The sequence below is a fragment of the Lissotriton vulgaris genome, chromosome 2_1, assembly GCF_964263255.1.
Source record: "Lissotriton vulgaris chromosome 2_1, aLisVul1.2, whole genome shotgun sequence".
In the NCBI taxonomy this organism is placed as follows: Eukaryota; Metazoa; Chordata; class Amphibia; order Caudata; family Salamandridae; genus Lissotriton; species Lissotriton vulgaris.
Window position 1 is genome coordinate 155425135 of NC_141687.1, and position 19955 is coordinate 155445089.

The window sequence follows — 19955 nt, forward strand, 5'->3', positions numbered from 1 at the left end:
TATATATAGCTCCTTTCACAATGTTTTGGTACTCGATATTCTGACTATGATATTTATGTAGCACAATATTTATAACTCTATATACTGGTGCAACATCATCTAGATGCTCTGGCTTTTTTTAGGTTCTGTACAGAAATTCAGGGTAGCTCAACTCACATCAACTTGGGACACATGAGGTGTGTTTTAACTTAGGTAGGTCAATGGTTGTTTTGCTTATATCTACTGGGCCTGTGGCCTGGCTCTGATTGTGAGCACGTGAAGGCGTTAGATACTTTTAATGGAATGTCCTCTTTTAACCCTTTAATTGCTGCCGACGGCCAACGGTCTTCACGAGCGCTACCTCCCCAGTGCTGCGCACGACCGTTGGCTGTCGGGTCAGCATTCGTTCTCGGAACGTTCAGCACTGGGCGCTGAACGTTCGACGCTGGGAACGGGTTAAAAGACATAACAGGTTCTGGTGAACCTGGCTCCTGTCCATCCATCTCTGGGCTCCATCCGGATACTCTTAAGAGCCATATCCAAAAAAAACCTGTGTGTGTGTGGACTTTCTGTAGCAGCTTTCAGTCTTACTGTTCTACTGAGCAAGAACGAGAAAACTACTTTGTACATACATTCTATTGAAATCATGTAGGTTAAATGTGATGTGCCCCGATGTTTTGGAGAATCCTTTTATTTGAAGTGGTCTTTAGACAATTTGAAAAAATCCTGTGCTTGCAGCTGATCTTCCTTTATGAAAAGAAGGACTGGACAAATGGAATACCTGATTAAAGATCTTGGCTGAGCAGAGAATATCGATTCCTTAAGTATTACAAATTCCACTTTTGGGGAAGAAATCAATGAGTATGCATGCACCTAAGACCCTGGGCTGTCTTGTCCCCATCAGGTGAATCTCATAGGACCTTGGAATATGTAACTGAAATATCTCTTAATACCTTTAGATATTGCTTTGAAAGCTGAGAATATAACCGGCATTCTTATAGATACAGACAAAACATTCGCCATGAAGCCCTGCAGTAACAGGAGGTGGGCGCCTGTGCAGTGATAATGGTTACCAGTTGTCTGCACCGCTGTCAGTTCTTTAGTCTAAGTGCACTTGCTCTTTGAAAGACTTGCCCTGAACCGTGCAACCAGCATTGATACATGCTTAAGCCAAGCAGCATCTCCCCTCAAGCCCAGCTGCTTCTTGGCATCTCGTCTCCTACACAGCAGGTTTTTATCCGCAAAACAGAAGCCGACACACCTCCTGCGATGTGAAGTCCAGTCGAACAACACTCAAAGTTTTGGGATATAAATGTGCCAGCATCTCAGAGGGGGGAGATGCGGCCAATAAAATATATCATATTCATTCTGGGTTCTGAGAATTAAGTATATTTCATTACAAATGAATTCATGTTGCTATTGTATGCAATGCCAACAAACTTCATTGGTTGCTTCGTAGCACTGCATCATTTACTGCTCTTCCTTCCACACCCACTGTGCACCCTGCTTCGTGTACTGCTCACTGGGACATTGTTTTCTCACTCCCTCATTCACTGTGCATTGCCTTGTTAACTGGCCACCCTTCTACCTTGCTCATCCTTCTACGTCATGTGCTGGTCACCCTGCCTCCTTCCCTGCTGCCTTTGTCACTGATCACTCACTGCTTGGGTCTTCTGGTCCCACCCCCCTCAGTGTAAACCCTGCATTATTCAGTTGTCCCACTTCTGTTGAACTGTTTACCCTTCCTCCTTCATAGCTAAAAGCTACATTCACTCATAATCCTGCTCCATCACTGCTCAGGTTCTTGTTCTTCTGGTCTTCTCGCCCACTGATGACCCTTCCTCAGGAACTGGACACTCTGCCTCCCCTCCTGATCACCGCCTCCATCCCTGAGCACCCTAATTAATTCTCTGGTCATTGGCTCGGTTACAGGTCAGCAACGCCTCACTGACTGGCCAGTCTTCCTCGCTCCCTCAGAGGTCACCAGCTTGCATCACTGGTCACCCTGCTTCTTTTACTGGTTACCGTCTGCATCTCAATCCACTCTGCCTGACTTAGGGGGAAGTGCACTTGGTCAAAGAGCGGAGAAAATTACATTTTTGAGGGGAACAGGGCCTGGAATTATTCCTGGTTACCCAGGTAATTCCTCATTTCTAAGGGGAACCTGATGGTCCCACTTGTAGTCATTCAATCAATCAATTCGTCTTTATTCGATCAAATTAAAAATGATCATAAAAGAACATATAAATACATCATCATAAAATTGTTACAAAATTCACTCTTCAAGATTACAAATATTTCATCACAATTCTAGAATAAAGACGAAAATACATAAAAGTATTAAAAAAGAAATCATTCCATATGGTGAATCTAAGTACTTGTGTTATTAGTTAGCGAACTCAGTAATCTGCGCGCCGAACCCTTCCTCTTCCTCATACAGGCCCATAGGAATGACGCAACTTAACAACAAACCAAAGGGCCAGGTAATGTTTTAAAAAAGTATAGTGGTACCCGGCACTGCTTAAAATTCATTTTCTTTAAAATTGGTTTGAGGTGAACATTCCTTTCATACTCATATAGCCTGCAGAAAAGGACTAAGTGCAATTCAGTTTGAGGAGATAAATTATCACATGGGCACGCACTTAAATCAGAATGATTATATATTTTTTCAGGGTAACCTAACATGAGGGGAATCAGGTTGGTTCCCTGTAGGCTGCGTGCTTGGGCGCCGCCCAGCATCCATCACCATGTCACACAGATAGACTCAGAAAGCATCACTCAGAAGCCTTGGCAAACGAAGGCACTATTAATCCCCTTCCAGGGATGGGCTGGCTAATGCCTCCTTGGAACATACATTTAAGGGTTTAAGGATCCCAGGTTATTTTAGCTGCTTCTCTAGAAGCCATCACCTTTCGCATCATTAGCATCTCTAAAGATTAAGCGGTTGCCTATTTGTATGACACCTTGTTGCAGCAAATGTGAGCCACTCACAGGACTTTCTTTTATTACTCATATGTAATGACATTGAAATGATCTTTATTGAAAGTTAATTAAATCATATCCGCCTGGAATGCAGCCCCCGGCCGCGCAACAGAAGCTAAAAATAGTTTATTCATGATAGTGCGTGCTATTGTTAAGTTACACTACATCAGAAACCAAACTCTATGCAGACACCAAGATCAAAACATTAAAAACATGTGAATCACAGAAAAGCAAAAATATTTCTCAAGAAAAGTTCAATAGATTGGGCGAGACCTACCTGTGTTGTAGCCACGGCCTCTTCACAGAAGCTAAAATGTTTTGTCGTGGTGCTGCACAAAAATTACAACAAACTATACAGACACTAACCTCTGCATGTAATGTAATAAAAAGCCTAAGAATTACTACTTGGCTTCGAGGAAACAGTCAGAAGATGCCTAAATTCAGATTTCTGTCTCTTTGTATCGTTGTCTAGCCTCTTCCATGCCGTCATGAGTCACGGTGGGCGTGTGCTGATGAGGGCCGGGAGCCGTCATGACCACGCCCGCGATCGGAATGTTCAGGACTGCGGCGGAATTCGTGCCACAGTGATGAGGCTAGAGGACAATGCCGTGGTCTTCATGAACCATTTGAACGCGTGTGTGGTCAGTGGAATGCATTTCAGTGCGGACCACCGTAACTATGGGGGAGACGAGCCAGGGTTCGCATCAATCAAGGAGACTCAATCGAGCTCAGGGGGACCTGTGCTGTCTCAGCGCAAAGATTCTCCACATGAACACCACAGTTTTTGATACCTCTCTATCACCTATAAAAAATTGTGTCTCATACTATGCACTCCCTACCCTGTGTCACCTGTGCTATGTTCTAACTTTACCCTGCAGTTACTACAAACACTACTACCTTTACTTAGAGCCAGGGACCCGGATGTGCACTGACACGTGTTCATTCACCACAATTACTTGCATAATGGCTCCCCACTACTCATGATTGTGCACACAGTGGAGAAGAGGGAAAGCACAAACATACTCTTACTGAACCTAAAAATAATTATTAGAGCGCACATTGATTCTAGTCCTCAGTTCCCCCCTTGCACACCCAGAAGTGAGCAATGCCAGGAGTATCTGTAACTTCTAGGACAGAGTGACAGGGCATTACTACAGGCCCCATAGTGTCATCATGTCTTCCTATCTGGTCATCATCTCTTCTTCACTGGTCACTCTGCATCCACCAATCAGGGTCCTTATAGAGCGCCGCTAAGCACCAGTTAGGGTCTCAAGGCGCTGGGGCATGAACTGTTCACACTCCTCATTTGTAGGTCATTATGCTTCCGTGATTGATCAACATGGGCCTGATTCAGAAAGGTAAACTTAAACTTTCGTGACCTGTGTTTTTATGTGCAGAGACTCCACACTCTTAAAGATACTACTTGTAAATCCCTTTGTGAATATCAAACAATCATAAACGTACACTAAAATGTAATTTTACCTACATGAATCAGGTCCCATGCCTTTCTCCCAGGCCACTGTGCGTTGTTTACTGGCTACTCCACTCTTGACTACAATATGCTGTTCATCGCTGCTGGGCTAAAACTCTGCTACACGCTCAATGACCACCCCTGCCTACATTGTGGGGTTGATTCTTGGTTAATCTTCCTCAAGTATTTCTAGTCACTGCTGCTCACTGGCACAGGATTGCTGGTGTTTGGCTTAATTTAGAGTTTACCTGATTGGCTACTCTATGAAACCCTTGACGGATATCCAGTTTGCTGTTTTACAAGTGCATTATTTTCAACGGCACTACTAATATGGTGGACGGAATCTCCGTCAATTTTGTATCAGAGATCCCACCCGCCTGATTCTAAATCAGGCTCTGTGATAGTAACTGCCTCAGGTGTTAGCCAATTAAAGGCTCCAGGTTTATTAGCAAAAAGGCGCTATTGAAACGATTTCATGTTTTCTTTAGGAAGGCAAGAGCCAATTATAAAATTAATTATATTGTTAATGAGTGAACTTCTTTTGTGATAGCCATCAAGAAACAGAATCCCGAAGACAGCCCAAGTAATATATTCTCTTTGCTAAGTGTGTACTGGGCCATCCAGACCCGCACCAAAAACAACTCTTCTAAGTTGTACTTTTAGGAGCTAGTGTGCACCATCTCCCATGCAAACCCATGACATAAACAATCAGAATCTGATACCCTTCAACCAAGATCATTACTGTGACGTCAGAGCACCTTCTGCCTTCTTCCGATCTTCCTCTACGTAAAGAGCTGTCGCGAGGAAAAATCCTCCTCCAAGTACTCCGACAAAAGGGCAGAGCAGGAAGCTGTACTCCAGGCTTCGAAAGGACCACAGATGCGAGTCTCCTCTGCTGGTCTGGATGGCGTCCGAAATCTGAGGAGAGGAAGCAAATGTGAAGATTCTAGTCTGGTGCATTTCTGACAAAATACCATGGACTACAGATAGGGTTATCTAGGAGTGGCCGCTGCGACTCCAAGCTTCCTTTTTGTGCCTAGCATTGCCTCTAGCCTCAGTGTCCTAGATCCTTTTAGGACCCTATCATTGCCTCTGGCCTCAGCATCAGCTTCCTAGATCCTTTTAGGGCCCTAACATTGCCTCTGGCCTCAGCCTCAGTATCTTTGATTCTATTAGGACCCTAGCATTGCCTCTAGTCTCAGTGTCAGCGTCCTAGATCCTTTTAGGACCAAGCATTGCCTCTGGTCCCAGCCTCAGCGTCCTAGATCCTTTTAGGACCAAGCATTGCCTCTGGCCTCAGCAACAGCTTCCTAGATCCTTTTAGGGCCCTAGCATTGCCTCTGGCCTCAGTGTCAGCACTATAAATCCTTTTAGGGCCCTAGCATTGCCTCTGGTCTCAGCCTCAGCGTCCTAAAACCTTTTAGGGCCCTAATATTGCCTCTCATCTCAGCCTCAGCGTCCTAGATGCTTTTAGGACCAAGCATTGTCTCTGGCCTCAGCGTCAGCTTCCTAGATCCTTTTAGGGCCCTAACATTGCCTCTGGCCTCAGCCTCAGTATCCTTGATTCTATTAGGACCCTAGCATTGCCTTTGGTCTCAGTGTCAGCGTCCTAAATCCTTTTAGGGCCCTATCATTGCCTCTGGCCTCAGCATCAGCTTCCTAGTTCCTTTTAGGGCCCTAACATTGCCTCTGGCCTCAGCCTCAGTATCCTTGATTCTATTAGGACCCTAGCATTGCCTCTGGTCTCAGAACCAGCATCCTAGATCCTTATAGGACTGTATCATTGCCTCTGGCCTCAGCATCAGCTTCCTAGATCCTTTTAGGGCCCTAACATTGCCTCTAGTCTCAGCGTCTTAGATCCTTTTAGGACCGTAGCATTGCCTCTGGTCTCAGCCTCAGATTCCTAGATCATTTTAGGACCAAGCATTGCCTCTGGCATCAGTGTCAGCTTCCTAGATCCTTTTAGGGCCCTAGCATTGCCTCTGGCCTCAGCGGCAGCGCCATAGATCCTTTCAGGGCCCTAGCATTGCCTTTGGTCTCAGCCTCAGCGTCCTAAACCCTTTTAGGGTCCTATCATTGCCTCTGGCCTCAGCATCAGCTTCCTAGATCCTTTTAGGTCCATAACATTGCCTCTGGCATCAGCCTCTGTAGCCCTCATTCTATTAGGACCCTAGCATTGCCTCTGGCCTCAGTATCAGCTTCTTAGATCCTTTTAGGGCCCTAATATTGCCTCTGGCTCCAGCCTCAGTTTCCTTGATCTTTTTAGGGCCCTAGAATTGCCTCTGGCCTCAGCGTCAGCGTCCTAGATCCTTTTAGGGCCTAGCATGCCTCTGGCCTCAGCGTCAGCGTCCTAGATCCTTTTAGGGCCCTAGGCCCCTAGCATTGCCTCTGGCCTCCGCATTTAAGATACTTTTAGAGCCTAGCATTGCCTCCGGCCTCAGCGTCAGCGTCCTAGATCCTTTTAGGGCCTATCATTGCCTCTGGCCTCAGCGTCAGCGTCCTAGATCCTTTTAGGGCCCTAGGCCCCTAGCATTGCCTCTGGCCTCAGCGTCAGCATTGTAGCTCCTATCCTTAGCATTGCCTCTGGCCCCGGCGTCAGCGTCCCAGATCCTTTTAGGACCCTAGTCCCCTAGAATTGCCTCTGGCCTCAGCGTCATAGAGCCTTTTAAGGCCCTATCATTGCCTCTGGCCTCATCATCAGCTTCCTAGATCCTTTTAGGGCCCTAACATTGCCTCTGGCCTCAGCCTCAGCGTCTTAGATCCTTTTAGGACCCTAGCATTGCCTCTGGTCTCAGCCTCAGAGTCCTAGATCATTTTAGGACCAAGCACTGCCTCTGGCCTCGGCGTCAGCGTCCCTGATCCTTTTAGGGCCCCAGCCCCCTAGAATTGCCTCTGGCCTCAGTGTCAGCTTCCTAGATCCTTTTAGGGCCCTAGCATTGCCTCTGGCCTCAGCGGCAGCGCCATAGATCCTTTTAGGGCCCTAGCATTGTCTCTGGTCCCAGCCTCAGCGTCCTAAAACCTTCTAGGGGCCTATCATTGCCCCTGATCTCAGCCTCAGCGTCCTAGATCCCTTTAGGACCAAGCATTGCCTCTGGCCTCAGGGTCAGCTTCCTAGATCCTTTTAGGGCCCTAACATTGCCTCTGGCCTCAGCCTCAGTATCTTTGATTCTATTAGGACCCTTCATTGCCTCTGGTCTCAGTGTCAGCGTCCTAAATCCAATTAGGGCCCTATCATTGCCTCTCGCCTCAGCATCAGCTTCCTAGATCCTTCTAGGGCCATAACATTGCCTCTGGCCTCAGCCTCAGTATCCTTGATTCTATTAGGACCCTAGCATTGCCTTTGGTCTCAGCCTCAGCGTCCTAGATCCTTTTAGGGCCCTATCATTGCCTCTGGCCTCAGCCTCAGTTTCCTTGATCTTTTTAGGGCCCTAGATTGCCTCTGGACTCAGCATCAGCGTCCTAAATCCTTTTAGGACCTAGCATTGCCTCTTGCCTCAGCATTTAAGATACTTTTAGAACCTAGCATTGCCTCTGGCCTCAGCCTCACCATCCTAGATCCTTTTAGGGCCTATCATTGCCTCTGGCCTCAGCGTCAGCGTCCTAGATCCTTTTAGGACCTATCATTGCCTCTAGCCTCAGCATCAGCGTCCTAGATCCTTTTAGGGCCCTAGGCCCCTAGCATTGCCTCTGGCCTCAGCGTCAGCATTGTAGCTCCTATCCTTAGCATTGCCTCTGGCCTCGGCGTCAGCGTCCCAGATCCTTTTAGGGCCCTAGTCCCCTAGAATTGCCTCTGGCCTCAGCGTCATAGACCCTTTTAAGGCCCTATCATTGCCTCTGGCCTCAGCATCAGCTTCCTAGATCCTTTTAGGACCAAGCATTGCCTCTGGCGTCAGCGTCAGCTTCCTAGATCCTTTTAGGGCCCTACCATTGCCTCTGGTCTCAGCCTCAGCGTCCTAGATCCTTTTAGGACCAAGCATTGCCTCTGGCCTCAGCGTCAGCTTCCTAGATCCTTTTAGGGCCCTATCATTGCCTCTGGCCTCAGCGTCATGCCCTAGATCCTTTTAGGGCCCTAGCATTGCCCCTGGCCTCAGCGTCAGCTTCCTAGATCCTTCTAGGGCCATAACATTGCCTCTGGCCTCTGCCTCAGTATCCTTGATTGTATTAGCGTCAGCGTCCTAAATCCTTTTAGGGCCCTATCATTTCCTCTGGTCTCAGCATCAGCTTCCTAGATCCTTTTAGGGTTCTAACATTGCCTCTGGGCTCAGCCTCAGTATCCTTGATTCTATTAGGACCCTAGCATTGCCTCTGGTCTCAGCGTCCTAAATCCTTTTAGGGCCCTATCATTGCCTCTGGCCTCAGTATCAGCTTCCTAGATCCTTTTAGGGCCCTAACATTGCCTCTGGCCTCAGTATCCTTGATCCTTTTAGGACTTAGCATTGCCTCTTGCCTCCGTATTTAAGATACTTTTAGAACCTAGCATTGCCTCTGGCCTCAGCCTCACCATCCTAGATCCTTTTAGGGCTTTATCATTGCCTCTGGCCTCAGCGTCCTAGATCCTTTTAGGGCCCTAGGCCCCTAGCATTGCCTCTGGCCTCAGCGTCAGCATTCTAGCTCCTATCTCTAGCATTGCCTCTGGCCTCAGCGTCAGCATTCTAGCTCCTATCCCTAGCATTGCCTCTGGCCTCAGCATTCTAGCTCCTATCTCTAGCATTGCCTCTGGCCTCAGCGTCAGCATTCTAGCTCCTATCCCTAGCATTGCCTCTGGCCTCAGCGTCAGCATTCTAGCTCCTATCTCTAGCATTGCCTCTGGCCTCAGCGTCAGCATTCTAGCTCCTATCCCTAGCATTGCCTCTGGCCTCATTGTCAGCATTCTAGCTCCTATCCCTAGCATTGCCTCTGGCCTCAGCGTCAGCATTCTAGCTCCTATCTCTAGCATTGCCTCTGGCCTCTGCGTCAGCATTCTAGCTCCTATCCCTAGCATTGCCTCTGGCCTCAGCGTCAGCATTCTAGCTCCTATCTCTAGCATTGCCTCTGGCCTCAGCGTCAGCATTCTAGCTCCTATCTCTAGCATTGCCTCTGGCCTCAGCATCAGCATTCTAGCTCCTATCTCTAGCATTGCCTCTGGCCTCAGCGTCAGCATTCTAGCTCTTATCTCTAGCATTGCCTCTGGCCTCAGCGTCAGCATTCTAGCTCCTATCTCTAGCATTGCCTCTGGCCTCAGCGTCAGCATTCTAGCTCCTATTTCTAGCATTGCCTCTGGCCTCAGCGTCAGCATTCTAGCTCCTAGAAAATAAGCAAAACTCCGAAACATTAATGTTGATGCACCAAACTGCTTGGGGTAGCAGTAGCGATATCACTCAACCTTTGACCCTTGATGATATCATAAGTTTGACCACATGTCCGACCCTTAGACCCTCCAGAGACTCCTAACTGCTGTAAAGGGACTAAAGGCAGAAATTACAAAAAGTAACCAGGGCTGTTAAAACCCTCTCAATTTCTCTTATTAATGCAGCCTTCACAAGTTTGAGGGGGAAGCAGCTACCCTCAACTGCCCTCAATTGGCATCCATGTTCTGAGAGCCAAGTTCATTTTCTGTAGATGCGACAGCTTGCCCATACCATAGCCCCTCAGCAGGAAACAGCAGACTGTTGGTGGTCTAAAGGCAGGTCAACCCTATGATGAGCTCATAGTTTCTGTTAAAGGGATCTCACTGCTGCTACCTCAAGCCCTTTGATGAATTGACAACCACACCCTGTTGAAAATACCAGTTTGGCATTCCATGGGCATTATTATGAATGACATACTGGCCGTGGTAAATGCCCATTCACCTAGAATTCTGGTCTGGTTGTTACTAACCCGATACATATGCAATTATGTATTAGCATTTAACAAATAACTTTTCCTGGTACTGATATTACCTCCATCAACTAAAGAAAATATTATGTACATTCATGGCGGTCAGTTTTGAATGCATTTCCCATATTTAATAAACAAAAAAACATTTAAAAGATTGTCACAGGGTGGGGCACACGTCCATGGCGGCCATCTTTGAATGGGTTGTCTCATAAAATACAAAACACATTTCTTGGTGATCATTGTCAAATAGGTAAAAGGCAGGCAAGGAAACCACGAAGGTGTAGAATATTTTTTTTAAACGTAGAAGCATGGGGACAGGGAAGGGAATGGATGAGCTGGCACAGGGGTGCGAGAACCAGAATAAGGACGAGTTTGGGTGGTGTTTGGAGGATGCAGTGTGGAGAGTAAAAATTGTAAAAAATAAAGCGAAAGCAGCACGGGCAGAGAAAAAGAAATTACACGCACTCCCGTGGAGCCCCTAGAGAAAATGAAAAAAGTATTTCCTTGAATGCAATTATGTCACAAGGGAAATGATAGAAGTCAACCAATCAGAACACTATGAGACCTAGAATTTGACAAAGATAGGGAGGCAAACTTTTGAATCAAGAGATGAAAATTTTATGGCAAGACCGGAGGCTCCTATTATGCTTTCTTATCTTGCTTTAATTACACAGCAGCCAAGATAAGTAAAAAACTACAGTTCCCAGAGGGCCAGAGAACAAACTGGGCCATGGGAATGAAAAAACGCGAGAACACCATAACCAATCATAGGTGAGCTATCAGATAAAGACCCTAACTGACTGCGCAGCTTCCTCTTTTCTTGCTGCTCGCAGTCAGATAAGTGCCTTTATCTTTTGCTCTCAGTGTTTTATGCTTTGTTTAACATTCATGGTGACCGCTTTTATAATATTTGCATATTATTTGTTCAGCGCGTTCTCGCGCTAGTGTTTTTGCGCTATACGCGCGTGTCTACACGAAGCTCCGGCACTTCGTTTCTCCTCTCTCCTCCCCCCCCCCACGTTTTCAGACGCTCTTGGTAGCGTCTTAGCGCGCGCGTCTTCGCGCGTCTTCCTAACCTCTTCAGGGTCTCTCTCCGGTCACCGTCTCCTGCGTGTGACTGCTGCTCCAGCCCTGTGCTCCAGCCTCTGTGCCTTGTTAGCTCCGTGTGAGACGTCGCTTCACGCTCTGCCCGGCCCACCTCTTGTACACGCCCCCGCTCTGTCAGTTAACCCTCGCCTACCTCCTGTGTGTGATATTTTTCGTTCTCCTTCACAGCCTGATTATGGAACGCGATAGTTCCTCAGAGGAAGTCCCTACCCAGGACTCTAATACCTTCAAAAGAGATTTAAATAAATTCATTAATAATTCTGTGGAAACAGCTGTGGAAGTCTCTATGAAGAGAATGTCAAAAAATATGGAAAACTCCATGTTAAGCATCATGTCCAAAATGTTGGCCCAGTCTGCGGGGGAAAGCAGACAGAAAAAGGTGGAATTCTCTGCTCAATCTCGTGCCCCTAAAAAAGCGTCTTTGATTAGCGAGTCTTCCTCGCACTTGACTGAGGACCCAGTTCCTCCCAGGCCTCCTACTAAGGAGGGGTTTGTTGGCTCCGAGGGTAAACGCAAACAAAAAGAGAAACATGCAGAGTCTCCTAGGAGAAAATTGGTAATTTCCACTATATTGGACACAGATGACGACGATGATGATGCTAATTTCGATGACGCTGATCAATTAATTGACCTGTTTGATAACACTGACCCTTCCCCCCCCCCTGCTAAATCTGCCAAATTGGATTCCTTTTCTTTTGAGCCTGTTTTTGACTCCGAGGGTTTTCCCATGTTTGATCCCTCCACTATTCGTCACCCTAATTCTACCGAATGGTTCCCTTCTCACCATGTGGGAGAATATATCTCTGCCAGATTGCGTCTCCCTTTGGAAGCACCGGTAAGAGCCAGGCTTAAATCTGAATGCCCTAAGCCTTCTCTCCCAGACAAAATTACGATGGTCCCTTCCATCGACCAACCTCTCCTCACATTCTTCTCCAAATTCGGCAAGGACCCCCGCAGAGGGGTGGATAAAGCTTGGACCACTTGCCAAGACAAACTGTTGGACATTGTGGGCCCTCTCGCCCGCATCTTTGATTTAGCGGAAGCTTCCCGCTTAGAGGGTTCTGAACTTTCTGCTGAGGACATCTCCATGTGGGCTCAACGCGCCTTCTGCCTTCTAGGAAATGCTAACTCCGCAATCACTCATGAGCGCCGAAAAGGTCTCCTAATCAAATTGGATCCTAAACTTTCCAATCTGGCACCCATGGATCCTGGCCCCAAGGCGAATGGTCTCCTCTTTGGAGAATCTCTGGTTCGTGACCTTAGTAGATTTGTTTCTACTTTTGCTTCTTTGGACAAAGCCCAGCAAACAGTAAAAAAGGTTTTCGCCCCTCGGGTTTTTGGACGGGCCGGCAGAGGCAGGGGTCGCTCTTCCGGCCGTCCCTACAACCAAGGCTCCAGAGGTTCGTCCAACAACAACCAGGACTACAAGCCTCAATTCTATCCCCAACGTGGCCGTGGCTTCAGAGGCAAAAGTCAACGAAACTATCGTCAAAACTCCAACCAACAAGGTAAGCCTTTCTTCTTCCCCTCCTGTGGGGGGTCGCTTAAAACTGTTTCTTCAAAAATGGTGCACTCTCAGTTCAGATCCGTGGGTCTTAGACACGGTACAAGGCTACCTGATAGAATTCCTTTCCCCTCCCGTCCAAACTTCTCTTCCCCCCCCCTCTCGTCTTTTCAGCTCCAATGGCATCTCAAATTTCAAACGAGATCGAGGCTCTTCTCCACAAAAGAGCAATTCAAGTTTTTCCCTTCGACTCCTCAGGCTTTCTAAGCTCCATTTTTCTTGTTCAAAAGAAAAACAAGAAACTCCGCACGGTCATCAATCTGAAATGGTTCAATCATTTTGTGGTTTACCGCCATTTCAAAATGGAGACCATTTTACATCTGAGGGACACTCTTCGTCCCAGCGACTGGATGGTCCGTCTGGATCTTCAGGATGCATACCTCACGGTCCCCATTCATCACTCTCAATGGAAATTTCTTCAATTCCAGTGGGCAGGTATCAACTACTGTTTCACCTCTCTTCCCTTTGGCCTATCATCCGCGCCCTGGTGCTTCACAAAGCTTTTGAAACCAGTGGTCGCCTATCTTCGATCTCTTGGCATAAGACTAATTATTTACCTGGACGATATCCTTCTCATGAATTCAGACAAGCAGTCTCTCCTCTCCGACCTTCTTTTGACTCAGTCCCTTCTCCTGGATCTGGGTTTTCTCATCAACAAGGACAAGTCGTCTTTGACTCCATCTCAGAACACGGAGTTCTTGGGGTTCCTGGTGGACTCTGCTGCAGCGTCTCTTCACCTTCCCCTATCCAAAGTTTCCAAGATCAAAGCGGAGATCTTATCTGTTCTTCAATCCTCTCTTTTGTCACTCCGATCTCTTGCTCGGATCGTCGGTCTCCTCTCCTCCTCCATTCAGGCCATCTTTCCTGGCCCTCTCCATTATCGTGCTCTTCAGCGCCTAAAAATCCGTCACCTCCGACAAGGCCTCGCATATTCAGATCTCGTGGCGCTAGACCCCGAGTCCCGCACCGAGCTTCAATGGTGGATAGACCATTTAGATGCGTGGAACGGGCGCACTATCTTCGCCACGGCCCCAGATCTAGTCTTAGAATCAGATGCAAGCCTGTCGGGCTGGGGCGCCCGGTGTGGACCAATCTCGACTGGAGGTTCATGGTCCGCCGAGGAGTCCAAGTTGCACATCAACTGTTTAGAGATGCTTGCAGGTTCCTTTGCGATCAAAAGCCTTTCCAAAAACAGGATTCACTGTTCTATTCTTCTCCGCATGGACAATGTTTCTGCGGTCCGCTACATCAACCATCTTGGCGGAACAAGGTCCAAACCCCTGGCGGACTTGCAAAGAGTCTATGGGAATTTTGCCTCGCCCATCATCTTTCTCTGACAGCCGAATATCTCCCTGGAGATCTCAACAGCGTGGCGGATTGGCACTCGAGATTCCTTCGAGATTCCAGCGATTGGAGGCTGTGTCCATCCGTCTTCCTCTCTCTTTCCCATCTTTGGGGCCCCTTTCTCTATCGATCTTTTTGCTTCCCGTCTCAATTCCCAATTGCCCCGGTTCTACAGTTGGCGCCGGGATCCCCTGGCTTTGGCGACAGACGCTTTCCTGCAAGATTGGTCTCGTCATCTTCATTATGCCTTCCCTCCTTTTCTGATGATCAACAGGGTTCTTTCTCAAGTTCGCCGCCAGTCTTCGTCCCTAGTTCTAGTTGCCCCCTTCTGGCAAGCCCAGGTTTGGTTTCCGACTCTTCTCGAAATGGCAGTGGACTTCCCGATCCTTCTTCCCTCCTTCGGGGATCTACTTCTCAATCCTCAGGGCGAACAACACAGTCTCATTCTCGACTCCTCCCTGCAACTCTCGGCCTGGAAAGTTTCCGGCCTTCCTCTTCTGACGTCCTCATTTCACAAGAGGCTTCGATCTTCATCAGCCAGGCTTGGGCTCCGGGAACATCCAAAGCATACAGATCCGCCTGGTCTCTTTGGACAAGCTGGTGTTTGGAAAGGGACCTCGATCCCATTTCAGCCTCTCTGAATTTCATAATTAATTTCCTTGGTTCACAAGCCAGTGCCGGTAAGGCTTACCGCACCATCAATCTCTATCGTTCTGCCATCTCCCTCTACCATTCCCAAATCGATGGTAAACCAGTTGGTGCTCACCCTATGATTTGTCGTCTACTCAAGGGTGTACGTTGTGCGAAACCTCCGTTGGCTAAGTATACCTCTTTATGGGATGTTACAGTGATATTTAAATTGTTTAATAGTTGGCCAGACAATACTGTTCTTTCACTAAAAATGCTATCTGCTAAACTCACCATGTTGCTGTGTCTAGTTCCATTAAGAGAGTTTCTGATGTTAAGGCTCTAGATGTTTCTACTCGCCAATATTCTCCTTCAGGTGTGCTGTTTCAGATACGCAGACGTACTAAGACTAATTTGGATTCAGTGTTTTACCCCTACTTTCCAGCTCATCCCAAACTGTGTGTGGGACAATGTTTAAAAGTGTACGAACACCGAACTGCTGATCTCAGAACGCCCTCTCTTTCTCAACTCCTTATTTCCTTTCGGAAACCCCATCTCCCTGTCTCTTCTCCTACCCTTGCCCGTTGGGTCCGTTGGATCATGTCTCTTGCCGGAATTGATGTCTCCGTTTTCGGGGCTCATTCGGCCAGGGGAGCCATGGCTTCTACAGCCTTTTGGTCTGGCTCTCGTCTAGAAGACATTCTGAGATCAGCAGACTGGTCAAATGACAGTATATTTCGCATGTTCTACTGTAAACCTGTTCATACTGTGGCTTCTGATGTTGTTAATATGCTTTGAACAAGCATAATAGGAGCCTCCGGTCTTGCCATAAAATGTAGATTTTTCTAGTATTCATGACGGAAAATCTTAATTTTATTAAAGACACGGAGGCGAGTATTATCCCGCCGCAACATTCTTAACATTTGTTCTCCCTCCCTACAGCGAATCCAGTCCTGCCACCGGCTTCGTCTTAGAAGATCTACCCTTCAAATCCTTCGATCTTCTCCTTCGAGTTCTCCAGATCCAACGCTTCTGGATCCTCCTCCTGGACTCCTGTTTGGTCTTCTTCCTTGGATTCCCTTGATACAAGACTTATGTTCCTGGACTTTGGCTATATCCTTAATTTTATTCATTTTCCCTTTGTTTAATGACTATACTTGATCTGCTCGCCAGCGAAAAGAGGAAGCTGCGCAGTCAGTTAGGGTCTTTATCTGATAGCTCACCTATGATTGGTTATGGTGTTCTCGCGTTTTTTCATTCCCATGGCCCAGTTTGTTCTCTGGCCCTCTGGGAACTGTAGTTTTTTTACTTATCTTGGCTGCTGTGTAATTAAAGCAAGATAAGAAAGCATAATAGTCGCCTCCGTGTCTTTAATAAAATTAAGATTTTCCGTCATGAATACTAGAAAAATCTACATTGGGATAGATAACAAAGCCATCCAATCAGAAACAAGGGTCTGACCCAACGCCCACATTATGTATATTAGAATTAACTGGTCTGTATGTAGCTGTGACAACAAAAAAATAGAACACCCACCATGAGTGATGAATGAATTGCAAACTTCGTGACAAGGATCTTGTAGCTAAAAAACATTAATTTGCCATAACCTGCAATTTTGGTTACCTGATGTAAATTGCACTTCGGCTTTCAGCAGCTGGTTCTTGCCCTGCATTAATCTGATATTATTTTCGATGGTAGTTACACCATTGGCAGTCAGTATTTCTACACTCGTACGAAATCTGTTGGTTTCCTCGAAGCTCTACAAATATACATTTGGTGAAAATTATCTAATTATTACTAAGTGATTCTTTAACTAACCCATTAAAACATTCTCTTGAACAGTGCTTATTTTTGTAAAAGAAAATAAGTACCTGGTCTCTCATCAGGAGGCTACTGCAGCTTGCACCACATTTTGCCCCTGCCATGTTGCCAGTGATTTTAAAAACACACCTACAAGGGTGACAATTCGCACTATTCCGGGTCCCCAAAGCTATAAGAATGGCTTAGGCGGCTGGTAATAGTAATTTTTAATGTATATTGAATTAATAATTAACTGTTGTTGTGGTCATCTCAGACAGTGCCACCTTGTGGCAGACTACCACATGCGCCGGTGTTGATAATTAAGTGCTGGTGCCGAGCACCAGAAACCACCAGCTCAAATTAAGCACTGCTTGAATATCAAAGAATGGAAAAACAGTTAATAACATGGGCTGAGCAGATCTCCTCTACTGTTGTATTATAATCTACTACTCTTAGCAAGTGTGAAAGTTACATATTTCAGCATGTTGGGTAAAATACTTCTTCTATACATTGTAAATATCTCTGAAACTTTCAGTACAAGAGACAGGATCCACTCTTAGGGGCCGATTATGATGGCGGACGGACCTGAGTCCGTCCGCCACCATAGAGTAGGAGGGACCGTCCGCAGGGGCAGCGGAGGTCCCTCAGTGCAAATTAGGATGTGACCGCCAACCTGGCGGTCCCATCCTGTATTTTTAACATTGCAGCGGGTGCTGCTTGAAGCAGCACCCGCCGCAATGTTAAAAATGAATGTTGTGCATTTGCATGCACAAAGTGGCAGGCACCGCGCGGTGCCTGCCACTTAGTGCACGCAAATGCAGGGGGGTACCATAGGTACCCCCCACCCCCTCTTCAACCCTGGGGGCCCGCAACGGGCCCCCAAACAAAACTCTGTATGCCTTTGCACAGCGGAAATGCCGCCGTGTAAAGGCATGTTACTCCAGACATCATAATATGGCTGGCGGTGTCTGATAGACACCGCCAGCCATGTTAGTGCTTTTCTGCCGCGGACGGGAGGCGACCGCGGCGGAAAAGCTGCGGACTGAAAAATGATCCCCCAGCCATCCTAATCTGGCGGGGGGTCTTTTTCAGTCCGCAGCGGTTTTCCCGCATCCTCCGGGCCGGCGGTGGCTTCCGCCGGCCCGTAGGATGCGGGAAAACCGGCATCATAATCTGCCCCTTAGTGTCAATGGTCTCCGCTCCTGCGGTTGGTGTCCTTAAACGCCGCTTTGCCTCAACTTACCCATGCAGTCATGCCTAATTTTTGGCTAACACTCATCCCTACAGGAAACAGCTGGAAGTAACTGTTTTTGTCTGTGGTGCTGAAAGGTAACTGAAGACTTAGCAGATAAGGTGAACCAAAACTTATACATGGTCTGCTGTCCCTAACACTTACTTCATGGAGAGACCAGAGTGCGTCACTTTAGCAGCAACCACAATGCTTGGGGCCTCTCCAGCTTGGTTAGAAGGGCCACAATCCTCAATTTAACAAAAATGGGCCTAGACTCTGAGATGTTCTGGACTCTGTTGGATCATCCAATCCAATCATGCTCCTTTCATACAAGAATCTGCCAATCAAAAAGTGCAACACATACTTTTCTTCTCTTGGGCCACTTTCTTAATACATTTATCTATACTCTATACTACTATTATAAAGAGAGAACAGAAACCTTTAGGCAAGGTAAACTCGGGAACCACAGCGCCAATCTACACACCCAATACATTGTTGTAATCCTCAGGGTGTGTAGATGGACATAGGCTGCATAAAATAAAAAATAAACATAAATTAAAAAATTAAAGTTTAAAAACAAAGTAGTCCCCTAAAACAAGCGATGGCGCGACGTAGCGCTGACTGCGACCTACACCTGCGTGATGACGACAGGCGGGGAGGAGCGGTGACGAGCGGTGACGTGCGGCGAGGAGTGATGTGCGGCGAGGAGTGGCGTGGCGGCTCAGGTAAGGCGAGGCGGGAGGCGGTCCGGGCAATGTCGGGGCGGGCGGGGGCCCTGGAGTGGGGGGTAAGTCCGGAGCGCGGCTGAGGTAAGGCAGAGGCAGGAGGCGGGCAGGAGGCAGGCAGGCGGGCAGCGGTATAGGTAATGTCGGGGGGCGGGCGGGAGGGCGGGGGGCCCGGCCGGGACTAAACAAATGCTCAAAATGCAGCCCCCAGCCCCCTTCTGCCCCCGGGCAATGCCGGGGCGGGCTGCTAGTCTCTTATAAACACACCTCCAAGGCAATCCTCTTGATTTCTCTCATGCTGTATCAAATATATTATCTCACTCCAAGCCACTATTACTGTGTCCCCATCGAGTCATGGTTTGATACACCTGACAGTCAATAGTTCCCTGAGATTCTGACTTCAACTAATACTCTCATCACTAAGAAGAAACCCTCCACCCACTCCCTCCCAACAATATCTTTATACACTCCAATACAACTAATCATCAAATCATTTTAATAGGTTGTGAAACACTATCGACCACAAAATGTCTACTGTCTCATGATGATAACCCTAGATATTACACAATATTCTTAGCCTTGACATCAAAATCCCTTAGTAAATGGTGCAGTATTAAGAGCACTTCTAATCTTGAGGAATATTTACATATCTTGAGCAAAATATCCTATGTTGTTGATAATATAGAGTTATCATCTTTGCATAGCATCACATCACTTTATCTGCACCTCGAATGTCTTCCACACATGATCAACAACCAACGCTCTTCTACATGCCAGCTCGTTGATGACCAACCCTTATCAGCCAATTACTTTTCTGCATACTTCTTCCAATAATGTCAACCATAAAAACACCCTAGATATACTACTGACTGGTCCACTGTCACACGCATGTACATGAATCATGCCCTAAACCCACCCAAATACACCCTCACAATTTGTCACAACATAACCAACTAAAGATATCCCTAAATCCAAAGCGGCCAACACATCCAGTGCCTCATCGGACCATGTCATTTATAAGAACCTAAAACCTCTTGCCCTCACCTCCAGAGTTCTTCTCTGTCTGACCTCTCTTTTCATTGTTCTCTCACTCTTACCCGACTTGATACAACTCCGCAGCGGTTCTGCATCTTCTAAACATCCTATCGTTAATCTAACTACTAGAAAGTACCTCAACTCCTCCAACAACAATACTATGTCTTCATTTTGGTCCTCTTATGACCCTTACACCTGCAACACCCAAAGCTTTTCTTCTTTCCTAATTTTAGA

At 47.1% G+C, this 19955-nt stretch overlaps 1 protein-coding gene across 3 annotated transcripts in view; it reads right to left on the reverse strand.

Annotated features, from left to right (window-relative positions):
- The window catches only part of LOC147729731 (protein spinster homolog 3-like), a 485480-nt gene that overhangs the window by 16165 nt on the left and 449360 nt on the right, over positions 1–19955 (reverse strand). For 2 of the 3 annotated variants that reach the window (XM_086954613.1, XM_086954615.1), the window contains one exon: positions 5191–5350. In XM_086954613.1, coding sequence (XP_086810739.1) covers positions 5191–5350 — 160 coding nt within the window. Of the gene's footprint in view, positions 1–5154; positions 5351–19955 lie in introns of all 3 variants that reach the window. The other variant, XM_086954614.1, reaches the window with a different exon arrangement.